General features: G+C 40.8%; 1 protein-coding gene across 1 annotated transcript in view; it reads right to left on the bottom strand.

The window, feature by feature from the left end:
* Window positions 1-22,309, bottom strand: part of LOC117804216 — a 39,912-nt gene that overhangs the window by 6,287 nt on the left and 11,316 nt on the right. Inside the window, 6 exon segments of the mRNA XM_034670769.1 lie at window positions 2,793-2,884; window positions 2,887-3,020; window positions 4,812-4,933; window positions 5,671-5,871; window positions 12,675-12,802; window positions 14,606-14,798. Coding sequence (XP_034526660.1) covers window positions 2,793-2,884; window positions 2,887-3,020; window positions 4,812-4,933; window positions 5,671-5,871; window positions 12,675-12,802; window positions 14,606-14,798 — 870 coding nt within the window.

The following is a 22,309-nucleotide window of genomic DNA, read 5'->3' as shown; positions in this document are numbered from 1 at the left end:
AAGCAACACTGAAACTTTCCAAGGTCACACAGCAGTACCAAGAGTAGACTTATGCTTCCTAATTCCAAGTTCAGTAGTTTTACAGTATGTTAAACTGCCTTTACAGTGTTCCTCATGGAAGAGCCAGCCCGGGCAATTTTTGAAATAACCTCATTTTTCTTTAACTCTCTCCTGCCACGGTCTCCTCCGCTCTGACATCTCTGCTACCCTCTCACTTACTCCCAGCAAGGACCCAGTTTGGTGCCCCTGCCTCTGCCTTTCCTGGCTTGGCTCCCTAAGGGGGCAAGCTGCCTTATCTGCCCACTTACCTGCCACAGGCCTATTCTACTCAAAGATGCAATTTCTCGATTCTTGACGTCTTCCAAAGTGATATAGAAATGTAAACTAATTTCTGCATGTCTTCTGAGGGCAATACCTGCCCCATTTTTTGGCCTAATACAAAAGGTTAATCTGAGGATTTATCATTTCTGGATACAAATTTGAACACATTTCAAAAATAATAATAATAATAATAATTAAAACTGGTATGGCATCAATGGGAAACTAGACAGGTATCTCAAATATTCACTATGATTTATAAGAGAATTTAACATACATTTAAAAGATCTGGTACCATAATACAATGTGAAAAGAATCTGCAATAAGTGCTGGTAAGATACATGACAGTAATTTTGGAAAAAATTCCATTTTGAGCCATACTTCATACCCTCCTCTCCGCCCCCCTTCTCTGTCTCCAGGTAGAATACTACAGGAGTTAAATATTTTTAAAATGAAATCAAAACCATGGGGCGCCTGGGTGGCACAGGCGGTTAAGCGTCTGCCTTCGGCTCAGGGCGTGATCCTGGCGTTATGGGATCGAGCCCCACATCAGGCTCCTCTGCTATGAGCCTGCTTCTTCCTCTCCCACTCCCCCTGCTTGTGTTCCCTCTCTCGCTGGCTGTCTCTATCAAATAAATAAATAAAATCTTTAACAAAAAAATGAAATCAAAACCTTAAGAAATTAGAAAAAAGTAAGACCTAAAACATGTGGGAAAAGATTTGCTTTCTGGATTTAGGAAGATAGAAGAAATCACAAAGGAAAAGATCAACAGATTTTACCATATGAAAACAGAGTTAAAAAATAAGAAGGCAAATTGGGGGAAATATTTGCAGAAAATATGATGGACAAAAGGGTTAAAATTTTCATTTAAGAAAGCTCATGGTAAGTGGATAGGAATGACATTAGGATTCTAAGAGATAAATAAAAGGGAAAGAACAGAAGAGTCACAAAAAATACAGCTTGTAACAAGACATTTGGAAGGATATTTAGTCTCAATAAGTACCAAGGAAATGAAAATTAACAGTGCAATACCACCTGTTATATATAGCGAGAGATAGAAGTATTTATATTTATATAAATATGTATAGACATTATATGCTTACACCTAATACTGTACAATGTAGCATAATTGGCACTCTTATAAATTATTGGTGGCATTACAATATGCCAACTTGCATCCAAATACTTAAATTTTGTTTCAGTAATTCTACTTCTAAGAATCTATCAAAAGGAATTGACTTAAAATATGGAAAAATCTGTGAGCATGGAGATGTACCTTATAACATTTTTAATAATGAAAAATTAGAAACTATTTGATGTCCAACAATAGGGAAATAGTTGGATAAGTTATGATTCATCCCTTAAGGGAATTATACTCATAAAGGTGAGTATAAAGACTAGTTAGCAATATGGAAAAATATAAAATACAATGTTAACTGAGGAAAACAGGGGATAGGATATGAAGGATATGATTATAGCTACGTAACACGCATATGAAGAAGATTTGAATTCAGAAAAAAAAATTATTGTGATGCATTTGAGTGATTATATTTAGGGTAATTTTTTTGCTTTCTTTTTCTGCTAAAATTGTGATTATTTTGATCAATTTAAAATTAATTAAAATAAAGCAAAATTTTAGTTTGCACAGGAGGGAATAGGAGACCAAGGCAGACACATGGAAGGTATATTTTTGGCAGCTGGGGCCCTTGAAAGTTCATCAAACAGCATGTACCCACAGAGAGTAAGGTCAATTTGGAACCCCAGGCTCAACTGTGATAACCTTAAAAGAAAAAGAAAATAATTAAAATCTAACTACAAATACCATGTAAATCATTAGGCCACAGTTTAAACCATAGAATGTTAGAGTTGAAAGGGACTTTAGAGACCTTATTAAGCTCACTTCCATCCCCCTCCCCTCAAATACACAAACATAATGTTAGGAAATAGGAAAGGGAAGCTCAGAGCGGCTAAGAGACTTGTTCAGAGTCACACAGGAAATTAATGGCAGGGCTGAACTCGAGTCCAGGTCCCTGACTCCTCACTTAGCACTCTCTCTCCTCTACCAGATCTCAGCTCAGGAGAAAAAGAGGGAATTTCAGGAAGAGTCTCAGTGGAAATAATATATATAACTTTTAATTAAAAATGTATATTGTTAAAAATAAATAAATAAATAAATATATATATATATATATATATATATATATATATATATAAAGCCAGAAAACATTTCCCACATACCTATGTACATCTCCCTTCTAATTGTAGCAGTATCCTGATAAATTAGAAACTTTGACCAAAAATGAAAAAAGAATTACATAAAAAATGTTGGCAAGGCCTAGGACTATGATCTGTCTCTGGCCAGACAGGGGAGGAACAGAGCCAAACAGAAAAACAAAGCTAAGTAGTAACATCTGGGTGGAAACATTCTCTTTGCCAAGGAACCCTCCCCGCCAACCCTCTTCAGAGAACCTACGTCTCTCTGGAGCTGAGTGCTGTACCAGGACTCGGGCCTGGCTGGCGTGAGCCACATATCCAGGGCCAGCTGCAGCACACGTCTCTCCAGCAAGTGAGGCTGCTGGCAGCTGTGGGTCTGCAGGTGTGGCGGGCCTCCCGGAGGAGGTACTCAAGGGATCGGGGGATGAGAGATGCCAGGCCCAGGGAAGGGTGGAACTCCAGTAGATAAACGTTTTTCAAAGCTGGGCTTAAAAAGAGGGTCAATCAATGACAATTTTACACAATGAAGAACTTAATCTGTTTCCAAAGATATTTGAATTTTTCATTTTTTAAGACCAATAAAATAGCTGTTATAATCCAGGGCATTACAAAAAATTGGGAGTTCAAAGGGGCCAAAGAGGCCATCCAGACTCCACCAGATTACTACAAACATGTTCTTTGCTTTAACGTGAACCCCTTTAAAATTGGAAGCCATAAGAGTTTATTCCTGAAAGTCCAATCTGATTCTTAAACTGTATATGGCAAACCTGTAAACATTCTAATAATCGGCATTTAGTCAAATATTTGAAAACAAAATAACTTAAAAGTGACAATATAACTTAAAAATAAAAATATTAAACAAGTAATTTCTATGATTGGTTTCTATTTCCCCCCCCCCCCAAGTCTTTATCCTTTTCCCCAAGAATGGTAATAAACAAAGACAAATTTTAAACTCTGTACACAACTGCCAGAATCATTCATGTTTGCCATGAGAATGTTCTATTTTATAAATGGATGAGACCAGAAATAATAAAATGCTTGTCTGTCAGTATTCCCTTAAAATAGAGGATCAGTGTAAGTCAAGGGCCTTTCTCTCCCTACATCGAACTGAAGAGCATAAATCCTTCTTAAATCTATACAAATCGGATTCCTCTTTGTTCTAGATCTTAAAAAATACAATGCTAACATTGGAAAGGAATCTCATCAAGCAAATAACATTTGCTTTTGAGACTATTCTGACAGGTCCTGGTATCCATATAGTCCTAGCGTGTTCTGCTGAAAAACCTCTCCTGAACAGTAGAGACTTGCCATAGCCAGCTGCACACACACGCAGCTGATGTCTCAAGCTTATTACAGTGAAGAAATCATTCCTGAGAATGGTCTGTAGAGAACATGCAGTCTTGTGCCTGGTACCCCCAGGGCTCTTTCTCAAGGGATAAGGTTAGAACAAAATCCCACGGCATCCTGCTTGTCCCCAAGAGGGTTCCATAGCCCGGGGTGGCAAAGTTCTACTGAAAGTGTGCACTTGACAGGAGTGCAGGGCCCTGCCTCTGTGGTTCACAACTGTGTCCTCACCTCCTAGCACAGTGCCTGGGAGCTGTAGGTGCTCAACAGATTCTTGTTACATGTTGAAAGGAGCAAGACAATTTCTCCACCTATTTGAAGGCAGTAGAGTGGTTGTGATCAAGGGCCACACAGACCAACCTGGGGCTTGTCACCCACTTACCGATTCCCTCACCACTCTCAAAGGCTGGGAAGGAATGGGGGTTCAAGCAACATGTCAAGGGGGTGACTTTAAGCATGTACCTTCTCTGAGTGATTTCAGGAAATTTAATCTGCTCCTTAAAGGGGTAGTGGTCACAAGGTGAGTCTGCAGAAACCTTTTTGGTGACACTTACTAGAATAAATAGATTCCTTCTTGGGAAACTTTTAAGCACATCCAAGTTTCATATACATTGGCTTATGTGGCACCTCTGATTAAACTGTCTGATGGCATTTTAAGAGTAACTGCTTTTTTTTTATAGAACTTCTCAAGGGAATAAAGATTCTACCCCTGGTGGTATAACTTTAAATTCTAGCTTCCTATTCTTTATTACTTACAAAGCAGATGAATATTGAGTATGAAAGAAAATCCCTCTTCTGGGACTTTTATATCTACTTCACTCATCTTCCCAAATACTTGAGAGGTACTTTATAGAAGAGTATTTAAACTTAATATCATACCCTTAACTTATCTAAAAGATTAAATGTAAACTGTCTAAAGACAATGCCACCATACCAGCTATTGTTGATGGAAATAAGCTGCTTGCAAATGATGTTAAGGGGAAGTCCAAAGTTACTGCTATCATCTGGACGGCCTTCTTGCCAAAGCCTCTGGACATACTCCCGCTGACGCTCTATCTAGAAATGTAGCATAAAAGTTAAAATTAGAAAAGTTAAACTTTCCCATGGATGTGAATTATGAGCCCTGGTATGAGAAGAACACCAGTCCTTTGTGTCCCTTCATTATTTGACTAATTTTCACCCAGACACGGTTTTGAGGATCCGCTTACATGAAGACACGCTGGTCTCTCAGTCTGAGCCACAGGTCAGCCGATAAAAGCAAAGGCAACCAAATTCAGACAATCTTAAGGGGCACAGGAAAACCTCTTTTTGTCAAATAATTGACTACAAGGAAAAAATTCTAACCAGGTCTAAGGTAAAGGCACTGCCCAAGTTTATCTCCTGCTTACTTCCTGCCACGGTCTTTTCCCCCAGAGGACATACACTGTAATTTTTCCTTTTGTGTCCTAAAAATAGCCACAACATTTTAAAAAATAATAATAAACATAACCTTATACGTTAATGGCTTGTAAAGGGGTTGTCTCATCCTCCTTTCAATACCAATAAACTCTGAAAATAAGTTTCCTATTTTTTGTGGACCATTAAATGTAATTAGGGTTGGAAACTTCCTTTTAAGACCATAGTTATGCTTGGAATTCAACAATGCAAATGAGCTTACAAATAAACATGCTGTACGTGCCGCCCTAGAAAACCCGGATTCTGAACACGCAATGAAAGGAAAGCACTTTTCGGTTCTGGCCTGGGTTTTCCATCGTCTTCTCACATGTGATATTTTAAAATCCAAACGTACTTACGTGCTGATTGAGGATGCCCTTCACTAGCTGCAAGTGAAGCCTCAGGCAGGTGCATTCATCTCGGTAGGCCTTAATGAAATAGGGGTGGCTCAGATCAAACCTTGGGTGCCTGTGCATGATGTCGGTGATCACTTGTGCTAAGGCAAACCTCTCCTCAGGGTCCAACACATGCTGGTAGGCTTCAAAGTAACTGTCAAGAAGCTGCAAATAAGGTTTATGGTCAGGGAACAGCAGAGGCAGCCCTAGGCTGCAGCAAAGAGAGGTTAGACCCCATCCCCCATGTTTGGAAAGCCCCAGGCATCAGCAGGAGAGAGATGGCTCAGACCCTCCAGGGACCAGCCTGGCAAGGGCAGAGGCAGCCCTAGTGCAACCCAAGGGCCACTAGTTAACCCACAGAGGTAGGGAGGGCAAAGGAAGGGACACTAGTTTTGCCTGTGTCCCTTCTTCCTCTGCTCTCTACAGATAAAATGGGGGTGATATAATGAATAACATAACAGCTGATAGTTATAAGCTCCAATGAGACAGGACATGCAATGTCACTTCATCAAATATATATCTCTGCAACACTGTTCTCTACAGACTCATTCTCCCACTCCCATTTTACTCCATCACCAAATGTAGGCAGGTGGCTTCCTCGCCTCTTTTTTTAAAAAATATTTTTATTTATTTGAGAGAGAGAGTGAGGACAAGCCAGGGGCAGGGAAGAGGCAGGAGGAAAGGAAGAAGCAGACTCCCCACTGAGCGGGGAGCCTGATGCAGCTCTCGATCCCAGGACCCTGGGATCATAACCTGAGCCAAAGGCAGACGTTAACCAACTGAGCCACGCAGGTGCCCCCACCTCCCCTCTTCCTATCCTCAGCTCCATTTCTGACCCCTTTTCTTTAATAGTTGGCCCAAATTTCACCTAGAAATGATAGGGGGTGGTAGAATGGAAGGCTGAGGTGAAAGTCCCCTAAACACAAAGGCATTTATACCAGACAGGACTCTATGGGGAAGGGCTTCATATACAGAACTCTCAAAGGTGTCAGGGGAGCTTCTTTTCTAGTAGAGGTCACAAGCCTTTTCTAAAAACCAAAGAAAGCTCCCAGACACTAACCCAGTAACCATTGAAGAGTGTTCTCAGTGTGGGAATTCAGAGAGAGAGATGCTCTTTATTTTGCTTTTATATTAGTCTGTGACCTTAAGAATTTATGCTCTGTGTATAAATTCTATTTGTGTGTAATTAGTCATGGTGCTAATCAGAAAAATGGTCTTCAGAGATCACTGGGCTGGAATCCCAAACAGGGACCTAAGGGCAAGATAAGCAGTTCTGAAAGTATAATTACTGTTCAGGCATGTCCCACAGTATATCAAATATATTAAGACATACTCATATCCCAATCAAATTCTTTCCTGTAAAAACATTAAATGATATTCATACTTTTGCTTTTCAAGTTATTTGGCTACAAGTGACACATTGAATTAGTGACTGGCTATGATTTCTGATCATAAATTTTCATATGCAAGGAGATGTTTACAAGTGCTCAGTTACATCGTGTTTACATTTTATTGACATGTAATTAAGCATCTATTGATAACAATTTTATATTTTCTTTTCATATTTCAGAGTAATGCATGTGTTTTTCCTCAAATCACAAACATTTTCAGTGGTACCTGCAAAGTTCTTAGATCCTAAACACTGAGTCCACATTGCCTGATGGATAAATCAGCTTCGACTGGAATCTTCTGAGGCTTTATTCTATTCATTTCACAACAGAACAATTCCTTTCCTTTGCCAATCTAATCCAACACATCCTCCGAGTTTTAGCTCAAGATGACCCTCCCCAGTCTTCTTTCACTCCTCATATGGAGGTTTCACTCTTCTGGAAGGAGTCAGCTCCCATTGTAGCCATATCACCAAAGTCACATAGACTTGCCCAGTGTGTGCATTTAACTGGCAGCAAGGAGTGAATTGTTGAGGTTGCAATTTCTACCAGCCTGACAGCCTAGCACACTTTGACGTGCATCAGAGAAAAAGTGTATCTTGTTTCCTTGGGAGTTGGTCTTCCCGGGGGCTTGAGGCCAGGAAGTCAGCCCTCTTCTTAACAAACTAAGAAATTTCCTAAAAGGAGATAAAGAGCCCCTCTCTTTGTGTGGAGTCCAGAGCTAAGACCAGAAAAACTGAGAAGGTGCAAACACTACTTGAATACAGGGGGCAACATGCAGAAAGCAAAGGGGAGGAAAAGCCTGAAGTGTCTCCATCCTGCCAGTCATGCTTCCAAGGCTCCCAAAAGAGGTAAACACTCAAGAATCAATAGCAGACTAGGAATCAAATACTGCCTTATTAATAGATGTCCAGTATCTGGCCTTCAGTGCTAAAGCACAAGGAGGGAGAGCCCAGGGCACTTTATGTAGCATCTGGTTTTGCAGGATGGGAAACATTGGCCTAAGGGAACTTAGGTCAACCTTAGCACAAAAAGGAAACCACCAAAGGAGGCTAAAAGCTCAGAACACACAATGCACAACGTAGGTTAGAAACTCACATATAACAGAGTGAGAAATGAAGGAAGGCGGAGAATGCCAGGCCTTTAAGTGAGTCCCAGGGAAAATGAAGCAAGCAGGGTGATCTAAAGTACCTGTTCCCTCCTCGGAGCTCTACTCTAGAACAGCATTCAATTATTAAATAGTAGAAGACAAAGCAGAAGTGAAGGAGTGATGGGTAAGAAGGGTGTCACTCAATAGCCTGGGGGGGGAGATTAGGAAAGAAACAATTACTTCCCTAAATCATTCTGGACTAACTTGAACCTTTCTGACTGGGCCAAGGCAATCCCAGGAGCCAGTTTGTAGTATTTGTACGCCTTGACCTGTTTTTTTTTTTTTTTTTTTTTTTTTTTTGTACAAAGAGTCCTATTGTTTAGCTCATTGGCAGAAGTTCGTGGGGGAGGGCTCTTGCTGGTGATTTCAATCTGCTGATACCAGGTTGCAGAGGTTGGCACTAAAATGCCAAGCTCATTTCTGTTGTTCATTGGATTGCCTGATTTAACAAATAAACCTACAGGTCATTGAGTTATATTTGAATTTCTGATGAACAACAAACAACTTTTTTAGTATAAGTATGTCCCAGATATTGTCATATTTTACTTGGCAGCCCTAGCTGTTGAAAAGGAAAATGTAGCTCTTCTTATATTGAGTGGGCTTTCTCAAGCGTTGGCCTCAACCTCGAGAAGCTCTCAGATGGGCCCTTGCATAATTTTATTATTAATTCTTTCCCAACAGGGGCAAGACCATGATCTTTCCGCCTCACAGGTTCTATTTATGATCTGTTTGCTAACTGGCCCATTTACATTTAAACTCTAGGCTGGTATTTGTCTAAGAAGTCTTCCTAGCCTGTCAAATGTCACCTGTGTGTGTCAAGGGCCAGCAAAATAATACGTGGTACACACTGACGAGAGGTCTCAAATATTGAAGAAAATAGGAAAAAAAAAAAAAAGCCAAAAGGAATAATCTCAGACCTGACTGTGTTTGTATTATTTTTACCTCAAACTCTTTATATTTCTGGGACTTAAGAGACCTAAAAAAAATAGCATTTTAGGTCAAATGAAAGTGCACAATAGAAAATCAAGGCTAGACACAATTTGTCACAGATTTTTTTTTTTTTTTTTTTTTTAGTGCTCTAAACACTAATTCAAACTACCCCAAAAATGTGTCCTCTGGTGGTTACAGACAGAATTAGCATTTGGGGCACATGTCACTTAGCAGCCTATACAGCTGATGCCTGGCTTCTCTAAGAGTTCCTTAATCCACCTAAATTCACATCAGCTCTAATTTTATGAACATTTATACATAATATGGTTACTTTAAGGATTTAAGGCAACCCACTGTGTTTGAGCAATTCTTAACTTTAGTGATTCTAATATATTTAACAATCAAAAACAGCTGAGCAAACTTGGCAGTAGAATCAGTACTGGGAGAAATCAATTGTACTCTAGATAAAAATATGGTTTATCCATTAAAAATAGTCTCTTTTGACAGAATTTCTGATTTAGAAGGCCACATTTTACAGTCTTGGCACGGCTATCTCAGTTTCTATAGAGAACTTATTGTCAGGGTGAGAAAGGAGGGAGACATTTTCAATGACTTTTTTTTAAGCTAAAATAATTTTATTTACCATAGAAGAAACTAGTGGACAGCACTGGTAGCTTAGCACAGAATGAAGCGTGGGCCAAACTGTGGAGAAATCCATTTGTTTTTCAGTCCTCTCTGCCCTTCTGTTCTTCTATTGCCATTGAGTCCGGGGGGGGGGGGGGGGGCGGGGAGGCTCCACAGGAGGCCTAGGCTCACTGAAAGGGAATGTGGGGAGAGAGAGTCCAGAAAAGGGGGGCTGCTTAAAACTCATGTCTGGACCAATACACTTGTTGAGTTTAGGGATTCTGTCTTAGTTACCTTTAACGTAGCCTTTTCAATGATTACACTCTGAGTCTAGATCTCTCAGTTGATCAAAGTGAGTTTCTAATTGGCAGATAAGGTTGCAGATGCAAACTCTGTGAGGCCAGTTCCCCTTGAAAAGAGGAACAGTATTCAAAGCCCAAGGCTCCCACCCTTTAAGCTCAGCCAGGTGTTTTCAAAAATTGGGTGACCTACATCTCTATGAGTAATAGACCAGAAAGTAGACGAAATGGTTAACCATCTAATCTACTAGAAAAACAGTTCAAAGAAAACATTTCCACTTCCCCGTCTTCTGACCACATCACAGTGCACTGTAAGCTGGCTTCCACCCCCATACCGCTTCTGAGAGTCCTATGAAACTGTCAATGACCCTGGTGACTGACCCCACTGCCCGGTGTTTAGGCGTCATCTTTCTTGATGTTTTGCTGCACTCCACACTAGTAACTATCCTCACCTAATTAAAATGTTTTTTGTTTCCCCTAGTAGCTTTCATCACACTATTTCTTCCTTTTTTCTCCAGTTTCTTTGGCTTCCTCTTATTCTTCTCGCGGATTCTTGTTCTATGACCTTCCCCTACAATATAAGTGTTACCCAGGGCTGCATCTCAGACATCTCTGGCTTTTCCTGGTCATTTGATTCATTACTGTGGTTCAATGTTCACTTTCATACCTCAGCTCATACCTGCCCCTCACCTTCAAACCTCCAGCTCCCACAAAACATTCACACCTGTTTTAGCAAACTCTCCTCACACGCCTGTTGCCACAGACTCAGTATTATCTTCCCCTCTAAAGTGCCCCTCCTCCTACATTCCATGTCAGTTAACAGCCTCCTCCCTGAGCCTGAGAAAGTCATTTTTGATTCCTTACTCTCTCACCCCAGCATCCAGTCTTCAAATCCTGCCATGTCCACTTCTGCAAAGACTTCTCGAGTCTGCCCCTCCTTCCTGTTCTCACTCTTCCATCCTTGGTGTAGGTCCCCTCCTACCTCTCTAGGTCACTGTTGCAATAAGGGCACTTGTTTTCTGCAGGAGCTCTATCCAATCCATTCTCCATACTATTACGCGAGCAGTTGTTGGAAACAGAGCTGTGATCATATTTCTCCCTTCCTGAAACTCACCAGTGGCTCTTCTTTGCTTATAAAATACACTGTAAATATAGGATGGATTAGTAGGCCTTTCACAGCTGCACCCAAACACATATTCAGCTCGTTTCTCATCATGCCTTTAGTGCCTAGTCATAGTAGTCTTTTTGTGGCCCAAACTCACCATCCCCATTTTACACCTGCCTGACATCGCTCATGCTGTTTCCTCTGCTTAAGAATTTTTCCTTCTCTGATAGACAACATCTTACTCATCTCTTAGAACAGGATTAAATATCTGTTCCTCTGAGAAGACTTGCCAGCAACTCCTTTACTCTGATAAACCCCCACAGGGCAAATCACTCCCTCCACTGTGGTCTCCAGGGATCTTGCATGTGCCTCAGTTATAAGTGGTTAATCACTGGGTTGCAATTTTTACTTAAGAGATTGGATCAACTTCTATAGACTAGAAATTCCTTAAAGACAGGCTATCTTCTCTTATTTATCCATAGGTTCCTAATGTCCGGAATAGTACCTGGTACAGAGCAAATGCTTAATGTTTGATGAATAAACTCCCAACAGTTGGTGATCATCAGAGGGGCTCGTAATCAATGCCGAGGACACAAATGAAGAGCAATGTTTCATTTGTTACTAGGATATGAACCATTGATGATACAATGATGAATTTAGCAACCTTCCATTTCTTTGCTTTAAACTTACCCTCATATTTTTACTGCACTGAGCATACCTTGCCCAACTGCTTGCCTCACATGTGGTGTATTTCTTTTTTTTTAATGTTTTTTTTTTATTATATTATGTTAGTAACCATACAGTACATCCCTGGTTTCTGATGTAAAGTTCGATGATTCATTATTTGTGTATAACACCCAGTGCACCATGCAATACGTGCCCTCCTTACTACCCATCACCCGTCTATCCCATTCCCCTACCCCCCTCCCCTCTGAAGCCCTCAGTTTGTTTCTCAGAGTCCATAGTCTCTCACGCTTCATTCCCCCTTCTGATTAACCCCCCTTTCTTTATCCCTTTCTTCCCCTACCGATCTTCCTAGTTCTTATGTTCCATAGATGAGAGAAATCGTATGATAATTGTCTTTCTCTGCTTGACTCACATGTGGTGTATTTCTAAAGGCTCTAATAAGGTCAGGTTTTCTGTGTTTTGCAGAATGAGGCTCGTCCGTGACAGGACAATGAATGTGAATGAAACCATCACTCATTCTCACTAAACACATATATAAAAGCCTAAATTATATAGCCCTCTAACAAATTATGCCTGTAAGATAAAGAAAATTTTATTTTTATTAACATGGAATCACAGTAAAGAAAAGAAAATTTATTATTCACATCCTTACAACTAACTGAGATGATTTAAATAGAATAATTATTTACTTTATTAGGAGGCCCCCTAAAAGACCCACTGAGTTTTTTCAATACTGGGTTTTTTAAGAATGTTTAACAGATGTTTTGTTTTCTAGGGAAAAATACCTGGCGCTTGTTTTCTAGAAGGGCTGCTTCCCAAGTCCACATGTCATACAGCACAGCAAATCTGTCCACACTCGCATGGGCCCATCCCCAGTCCTGGCCAGGATTTGACTTGCTGCCCTCTTTGTGACCTGGGAGGGAAGGGGATGAGAATGACCAGAGACAGGCCTTTCCACGAAGCTATTCTTATTAGAAAAGCAGCCCTTGAACTGTCAGCTCCATCTCAGGAATGAAAATACTGAATCAGTCACAGGGATTCCTAAGAATCAGCTGGAGAGCCATTGGCAAATGGCTGGGACATACTTGTTGACTTCTAAGTCAATAGAGGTTTTTGTTTTTACTCTTTAATTTTAGTTTTAAAGACTAATTTTAGAAATGTAACCAACATTCAGTTAATATGAAATCTTAACTAAAATGTCCTCAGACCTATAATTTAAAGGCAAAACATACATTTCTCCTTCTTTAAAAACAGGTCCCTGGTAGTTTAACAACAAACCCAGTTTAACCTGCTATTTCAAGTGATGCTAGCCAAGTAAAAACTCTTCAGAGAAGTTTCTAAGATATTCCTTAATTATGTTAATTACTAACTTAAATCAACAAAGGTAATCATTGTTATTATTCTGCTAAAATATTTTCCCACTGCATTAATGTTAATTTTCAGTATCAGCATTATTATTGCTTTTAATTTTTGAGTGGTCTATTTTAGAATGAAATATAAAAAAGTAAGATTTTCAGCTGCTGAACTTTGAGTTCAATAATTATCACGCATATGATGGGTACTGAACAAGAGAAAGACTTTGATCAGGGATTTCTCTAGCAGCAGTTGGGAAATCATTTCACAATGAATGACTACATACTTACTAGCTCAGTTGAAGGATGTCCATGCGGCTAATGACTACTGACTGTTTCAATCAAATTAAATTCTGTGCAGCTTGAAGCAGTTGCATGGGATTATAAATGAATATCAATAGAAATGATGCATTAGTATGTAGAATAGCCAGTAAAGATAAAAGCCAAAAGCTGAAATTAAATGCCATAGAACATTGGATGACATCACTGTATCCCATGATTCAGACACCCAATGGGCTGTGGCAAAGAGGGCAGAGTTCAAGCCAATGTTAAGTTAATTCTTTCTAGCTCTGAAAGGGTAATTGTCAAATATTCTTTGAGCAGCATTTTATACCAATATGAAAATGAATTATTCTTCATTACCATCTACATAATTACAAAATAGCATAAACCCTTGCTAAATTTCCTTTTGGGTGTTGCAATGTGTCTAGAAACTCTAAGCTCTTTCCAAATAGAATGCTAGTGTTGTCACATTATTCCAAAAGGATTATCCTTTCCTCACCTATTCTAAAATTGGATACATTTAAGTGATGTCAAAAGGAAGTAGAGAATACATATTATAGGTTATTTGATTACCCTGAGTAATGATTTCTCCCTTTGGTGCTTATCTGGCATTTTCCTACCCAGATCTTCTTGCATCCTGGTGTTTTTTTGTCAGGAACCCAGGATATGTTTGCTTCTAACTGCTATTTGCTCAAGGTCAATCACTTTTTTTGTCACTTAGGAAAAAAAAATCATTACCTTCACTTGCTTACTTTGCTTTCCTCAGGGCCCACCATGAAAGCCCTTGCACCCAGTGTGTAATGCAGAAATGCCACTGAGGAACGAGTAGAGTCTAAACAACAGTAAGAATTATAATCAAGCTTTGAAAGAATAGTTGCAGTCTTCAACAAGGAGAGGGACTCGAGCTGCAAACAGAACCGTATCTGTTCTAAAGCAGGTGTATACTGGGGAGGTGTATGTGCTTACTGAATTTTCAGATACTCTTGGATATGCATTTATATTTTGAGGTGGAAGATGTTAAATGGAGCCCTTAGTGTTCATTGTTTGTTTGGCTGGTTGATTTTTAAAAATCGACTTCTGACCTTTTTCTTTCTCAATGTAATGGCTGGCCACGAGCAGCAGTTCTGCCTCGAGCTCCTTCAGATCCCTCAAGGCTTCGTCGTACATGATATGTACTCCGTGCTGGTCCTGCGTGTGGATGGAGCCAGCGTCCATGCTGTAGTAGTCATCCTGGTTCTCCACTTCAGAGAACTCCATGAATTGGACACAGTGGATCTGGGGAAAAGAAAGCCAAGCCCAGAATTACCAGAAAAGGGAAAGCTATACTTTGCCAGCCCAAATGGACCACACAGCAGGCTTCTGCTCTTACACAGTGGGCTGCCAGCATGGAGCTGTAGATGGGCCGAATGTATAAAGCGCTATAGGCAGAGAAGGAGATATTAGCAAAGAATGTTGGCAGGGAAGGGTAGTGAGATAGATAACTAACTATGTTTTTTCTGATTAATTCAGGGCTACCTGGAAAAAGGCAGGCAATAGAGCTGAGTGTTACATAGAGATGGTCCCTGAAGTCAGAGTGCCTGTGTTCAGGTCTCACCCCAGGCAAGTCCCTCAGCTACTCATAGCCTCAGTTTCCTCATCCATAGCATGGGGACAGTGGAGATACCACAACAGTTGTTACAAGGAGTATGTGACACTGTGCTGATGAAGCACTTGAGATCTATAAACATTAGCTGTTAAAGATTTTTTATTTTAATTATACAAATACTTTAAAAATGCATTAATATAGTCTCATGTCTTAGTAATACACTGAATTGAATAGCATCCCCCTAAACTTCATGTCCACCTGAACCTGTGAATGTGACCAAATATGGAAATGGAATTTTTGCAGATATGCGTAGGTTAAAATGAGGTCATACTCCAATGACCAATTTTCTTATAGAAAGAGGAAAATGTGGAGATAGACATACAGGGGAGGAGGCCATGTGAGGACAGAGACTGAGATGGGAGTGATGCATTTACAATCCAAGAAATGCCGAGTAACACTCAGGATTACTAACAGCTGCCAGATGCTAGGAGAGACAAAGAAGGAACTTCTCCTGGACTTTGGAGGGAGCAACGCCCTGCTGACACCTTGATTTTGGGCTTGTGACATCTGGAACTATGACAGAACAAAGTTCTCTGCCAGTTGTTATGAGCCACTCATTTCGTAGTGTTTTGTTATGGCAGCTCTAGGAAACGAATACAAGTAATCTGACTATTCCAATCACACTTTTTCTTAGGTGACTGAGGAATCATCGCATCCTGAGAATCATTATTCTAATAATAATTCTCATAATTTCAAACTTCACTCTTGCCAAGCCTCTGAATTTACCCCCACCCCCATGCCTAGCCTTCATCCTGTCTCAGCAGAAGCCCCCCCACTTCTCCACCCCCGCCCACACAAAGCCACTGCACCCACACCTCTCTCCTCCTGCTTCCTCCTGTACTATAGGGAACGACTCTGCTCCCCTTCTCTGTGGCCATTCTGTCCCACCTCTGAAGTATTCCTTCTCCTTCTTGGATATACAATTCCTCCCAGCCAGATATTTCCCAACTGACACGAAACATGCACACATCCCTCTTGCCCTTCCCCAGGTTCCACCTTTGGTCTCTCCTCCTCTTTACGATCCAACCTCCCAAGATATGATCTGCATTTACTGTCCCCGTTTCCTCACCTCCTTCTCTTCACTCATTCCCATCTGGCTTCTGTCTCCATCGAACCAAACCACTTTCACTAAGAAAAACAGTGATCTTTTCTCCATATCCACCATCTGTAGACTTTAGTCATCTTATGTAATGTCTCAGGAGCATGTGACACAGTTTTGCACTCCCTGCTTCTTGACTCACTCACTTCCCCGGCCTTCTGGGACTCCACATTCTCCTTGCTCTCACCAGCTTTCCAGCCATCCCTGAGGTGTATTTTTCTCTGTGAGGTCATTAAATAGTAGCCACCCTTAAGTTCCAGTCTTAGGGCCCCATCTTTCTCCTGTACTCCTTCCTTAGGAGGTGGTACACTTTCACAGCTGAGATTAGGGACCACTCGCTCCCTAATTGATATCTGTAATCCAGACCTCCTAGAGCTCTAGATCCACATATCCAAGGACCTATTTGGCATCTGTTCCTGGGCACCTCACAGGCCCCTCAAATTTAACATGATCAAACCGTGTGGTCTTCTCCCACAAACCTAGGCCATCTCCAACTTCCCCATTTTAGTAAGTAGCACCACCACCAAGCCACTTCCTCTTGCATGAATCATACCTGACATCTACTGCCTCACCCTGTGTGTCCAGTCCACCACTAATTCCTGTTGATTTGACTTCCTATCACTCAAATCCATCACTTCTCTGCATCTCCACCACCCACCAACCTAGTCCAAATTGTTATTAGCTTCACTAGGACTAGTCTACGAATTTCTAGGTGTAGTTTTCAAGGCTACAATCTGGCCCCTGCTACCTTCTTGGACCTCATTTCCTTCCGCTGTCTCTATACTTCCATCCTGATAAACCTGGGCCTGGGCCTCTTCTGAATGGGCAGAGCTCTTCATGCCCCTGGGCCTCATACATACTGGCCCTTCCATCCCTCACCTCCTCTTTCCTTGGTAAGTACATACCCTATCCAAGAGTCCATTCAAATAACACCTCTCTGAAGCCTTCCTTACATCTCCAGGCAGAGCTGAGCGCTTCTCCCCACGACTTGTCTAACTATTATAGCACTCAGCTCATGGCCATGCTAGACTGTTGGTTTATTTACTCCCACAGGCTGTGAGACTGTCATTCATTCATCCCTTCATTCACTCATTCATTCCACAGATGTTCTGATCAGTACATTTACTAGGCACTGGTCTAGGCACTAAGGATACAGCAGTAAACAAAACTGGCACAAATCTCTGCCATCATGGAACTCTTCAGTGGAAACAGACAGACATTAAATATGTCAGTTGGTTTGGCACCAAAGCTTCCCCAGACTTCCTAGTGCCTTGCAGTTGGCTGGAGCCTAGTGATGAGGTTTGGCCAGTGGGTTGTGAGCAGAAATGACATGTGTCACTTCCAGTACAAAGTATTTAACATACACATACATATTCCTTCTCTTTTCTTCCCTCAGTTCCTGTCTCTGAAATGTATGCTTATGCCCATAGGAGATGCATTTTGAAGAACAGATGGACAAATAACTTCATGCAGGAATTTTTGTCACAGTCATTATATTATTTTCTTTTTAATTTGTTCCACAACTATGTGGAAGACTTCCCCTTCTAAAGTTTCTGTGGTCTAGAGAGTTGAGCCTTCAATATTATGCTTGGAGGAGTGGCAGGAAGGGGAAGGCAATAATTATCTGTCTGGGTAAGAAATAATCTGATCTTTGGAAAGATTCATATGTTTTCAAGACTGCAAATTAACTGATGCCAAGATAACTATTTGAATATAGTAAATACAGGAGAATTGGTGGCCCATAATTCATTCTCTTCTTTCCACTGGCTTCTGCCATTAGTCGTTAATACGAATTCTAGGCCTTTTGGCAATTAGACAATATTTCTCTGACCAGCTTACCTTTTTCTAGATAATCCTTACATTAATTGTAGATCATAAAAGCCCAGGATAAGAATTTCATCAAAAACTCTCAGGTGAATGATTCAGTCTATTGGCTACAATCTTTCGAATATTTTTAAAAGAAAATTTAAAAATTTATTCTCTGCCTCACCTCCTGAGTGTTATTATTGTAGCAAATTGTTCTTCATTTGAACAGCATGATATATATATATATACTTTGAAAAGCAAATTTTTTGTGATCTCACAGCCATTGTGTTATGAACAGAGCCTTTCTTTTGCCCCAAAAATATTTATTAAATACCTACTATATGAAAGATATATACCCAACTCTCTATTTCCTTTTGCCACTTGAACATCTAATAAGAATCTCAAAGTTTCCATGTCCTAAACTGAGATCCTGATCTTCCCAACAAACCTATTCCAATCACATCTCAGATGATAGCAACTCCAAACTTCCAGATGCTGAGGCCCAAACTTTGGAATCAACCTTGATTTCTCTCTTTTCCACATTCTACATCCTATCTGCATGGAAATCATACTGGCTGTACCTTTAAAATATGTCCAGAATCTGACCATTTCTCATCATGCTGTCTTTTCAGACACATCGTCTCTTTGATTAATATAATAACCTCCTAACTGGTCACTACTTCAGCCCTACTGTATCTTCAATCTACTCCCATACAGCAGCATAGATATTCAAATGTAAATCAAATAACTTCACTCTTCTGCTCAAAACTCTCCAACAGCTCTCCTTCTCACTCAAAGTCAGAGTCCTTACAATGGTCCACAAGGCCCTACACAACATGCTCCCCACCCCTCCAATCTCTCTACTGTAATTTCTGCCCATTTACCCCTCAATCACTCTAGCTGCGCTGAACTCCTTGCTGTTCCTGCAACAATGCTATACACAGTTCTGCCTCAGGGCCTTTGCATTGGCTCTTCTGTCTGTCACTCTGATCCCAGTAAGCCATGTGGTTTGCTTCCTGATTCCCTTTCCTGGCCATCCTACTTACCATGGCAACATCCCAGCACCAACCTTCACCTCTCTGTATCACCTTTCCTTCTTAATTTTTCTTCATTGCACCTATCACCATCTTTACTAGTCTCCAAAGCCTAGGTAGTTCTGTGATAACCCCAAAGTGTAGCGGTCTACAGTTAAGATGAATCTTTCACTCATGCGGAGCCCTCTGCAGGACTTGTTGCTTTCTAGACAGCTATCTTCCAGCAGTGATCCAGTGATCTAGGATCTTCCTATTTTGTGGCTCAATATGTGCCTTCCACTGGCTGCAGCAAGGGAAGAAAGCTAGAGAGTCAAAGACCAGCTCTTAAATACTTTGTACTGGAAGCGACACGTGTCATTTCTGCTCACAACCCACTGGCCAAACCTCATCACTAGGCTCCAGCCAACTGCAAGGCACTAGGAAGTCTGGGGAAGCTTTGGTGCCAAACCAACTGACATATTTAATGTCTGTCTGTTTCCACTGAAGAGTTCCATGATGGCAGAGATTTGTGCCAGTTTTGTTTACTGCTGTATCCTTAGTGCCTAGACCAGTGCCTAGTAAATGTACTGATCAGAACATCTGTGGAATGAATGAGTGAATGAAGGGATGAATGAATGACAGTCTCACAGCCTGTGGGAGTAAATAAACCAACAGTCTAGCATGGCCATGAGCTGAGTGCTATAATAGTTAGACAAGTCGTGGGGAGAAGCGCTCAGCTCTGCCTGGAGATGTAAGGAAGGCTTCAGAGAGGTGTTATTTGAATGGACTCTTGGATAGGGTATGTACTTACCAAGGAAAGAGGAGGTGAGGGATGGAAGAGCCAGTATGTATGAGGCCCAGGGGCATGAAGAGCTCTGCCCATTCAGAAGAGGCCCAGGCGCAGGTCCATCAGGATGGAAGTATAGAGACAGCGGAAGGAAATGAGGTCCAAGAGGGTGGTAGCGGTCAGATTGTGTCCAGCCTTGAAAACTACCCCTAGGAGCCTGAACTTCATCTTGTGAGAAAAGGATACCCGTGAAGGACTTCAGGGAAGGGAATAAGCATGATTACATTCAGGCAAAGATCTTAAGAAACTTACAAAGCAATAAGGAGGACCATTCTCTTATTTAAAATTCTCTGTTCCCCACCAACCTTGGAATTAGCCCCTATCCTAAGGAGAGCATAGCCCTTCATGGTCTGGCCTGATTTTTTTCTACAGCCTCATCTCCCACCACTTGCTCATAATAGCCTCTGCTATTAGCATGCTAAGTCCAGGCAGATCCTGAACACGCCATGGGTGTCAGATCCCCGTGCTGAAAGAGATTTATTCAAGGTCAAACAGCAAGAAAAGCCTGCTGCCTCTCATTTGGGGGCTCCTTCTATTCTGACACATGCCTAAAGTAAACTCATAAAGAATCCATGATGGGTGGTAGGTGTTTTCCTTTTCTGGTATTGTCATAGGGTGAATACTTCTGTTAAGACTTTCATCATGGGATCAAACACACAGGTCCAGGGAAAAGTCTCCATCTTAGGGGCTTCTCTAATGTCAGCACCCCAGGCTGGTAAGCCCAGTGATCTTGGTCCCAGTCTTGGCCCTGGACATTGTGAGATCACCCTAACAAACTAGCATCTGTATCTCTCACCCTCTATGGGAAAGAATCACATAGTTAGGCCTCAACATTCTAGTTGAAATGCTGACAAGGCCACATGCATGGAGTATAGCTAAACCACATGTCCTATTAAAGACCCTGAAGGAAGGCCACTTCCTTGAGTTTCTCACACTCTAGTAGCAGCTGCTGGCAGTTTCTAAGGGAGCTGTTATTCTAATCACTTATGAGAGCATAGGGAAGCAATATTGCATACCCTTGAACAGCTCCTCCTACCATCAATGGAGCAGGACAGGATTTGTTTCCCCTCCCTTCCTTCATGGCTACCCCCACCCCTCATCGCAGAACAAACAAAATGGGAGAGAGCTGAGCGGTGAGAAAGATCCCTTTTTAATCTATTAGCAAATAACAAAGTATGACTATAGTATGAGATAGGTTTAATATTAGCAAAAGAAAGATGTGTTTGTTTTATAGGTGTGTTTGTTTCAAAAACATCTTACCCTCCCCTCTAGGTCCACTGAGGAGCATACTACTAACTGGACTTGACTAACTATGAGCTAGGATCAAGTGAGAAGGGCAGAGGGGTAAAACTGTGTATGGTAAGGGTATGGGGGTGGAACTTGTTGGCCAAGGAGATCAAAAAGAGAAGTTTCTTGTACACTGAGTGAAGGTTGGACCCTAGGTGACTGGATGGGAAAATAAAATGTTTTTCAATATCTAGAACTGTTCTGTGCGATACAGTAGCCTCTAAGCACATGTAGCTATTGAGCACTTAAAATGTGACTTGTCTGTGTTGAGCTGTGCTGTACATATAAGGTACATGCCAAATTTTGAAGACTTAGTATGAAAAAAGTACAGTATCTCATTCATTATTTCTTTATATTGATATGTTAAAATGATAACATTTTGGATACATTGGGTTAAACAGAGTATATGATTAAAGTTCATTTCATATTTCTTTATACTTTTAAAATGTGGCTGCTAGAATATTGTAAACTATATATGTGGCTTGTGTTATAGTTCTATTGACAGTGCTACTCTAGACTGTATATTAGACATAGTTGATGATAAGATTTCACAGCCTTACGGACATGACAAACATAAGTCAGGGGTCATATGAGGTTAAAACATAACCTGTTTGGTAGATAAACAGATTTTATTTTTCACATTTGTCAAACTATCTTTTAAGAGGATAAAGGTCATATTAAATTCTACCTTCAGGACTAAACTTTCTAGAGATTGAGAGGAAAATATTCCGAGAGTGTCTACAGTATTCCAAGAAAATGTAGGCATGTTCAACTTTACTCCCAAAGAAAGGGATTTGATATGAATTTTGTGGACTATAGAAAAATACATTCAAGAGATATTAAAAGCACCACGGGGCAAACAGCCTTTTAGAGGGATAAAAGACATTTTATTGTTCAGCTCTTTCAATTTTTTCCTACCTTTGTTTTCTAATCTGTTTTTTCACTTGTGGCTTTGAAAACAGGAAAGAGGCAGAAAGGTATCTCTAGTAATGTCAAAGAGGGTCTTATAAGAGCTTCTCTGTAAAGACATGTGGTTCTCAGGCTAGGATAACAGACAGGCCTCCTCAGGTTCTGTTCACTATAAAGTCA

Source organism: Ailuropoda melanoleuca, chromosome 10 (genome assembly GCF_002007445.2).
Source record: "Ailuropoda melanoleuca isolate Jingjing chromosome 10, ASM200744v2, whole genome shotgun sequence".
In the NCBI taxonomy this organism is placed as follows: Eukaryota; Metazoa; Chordata; class Mammalia; order Carnivora; family Ursidae; genus Ailuropoda; species Ailuropoda melanoleuca.
The sequence above is the reverse complement of the archived record's forward strand: the minus strand, read 5'-3'. Positions and strand labels throughout refer to the sequence as shown.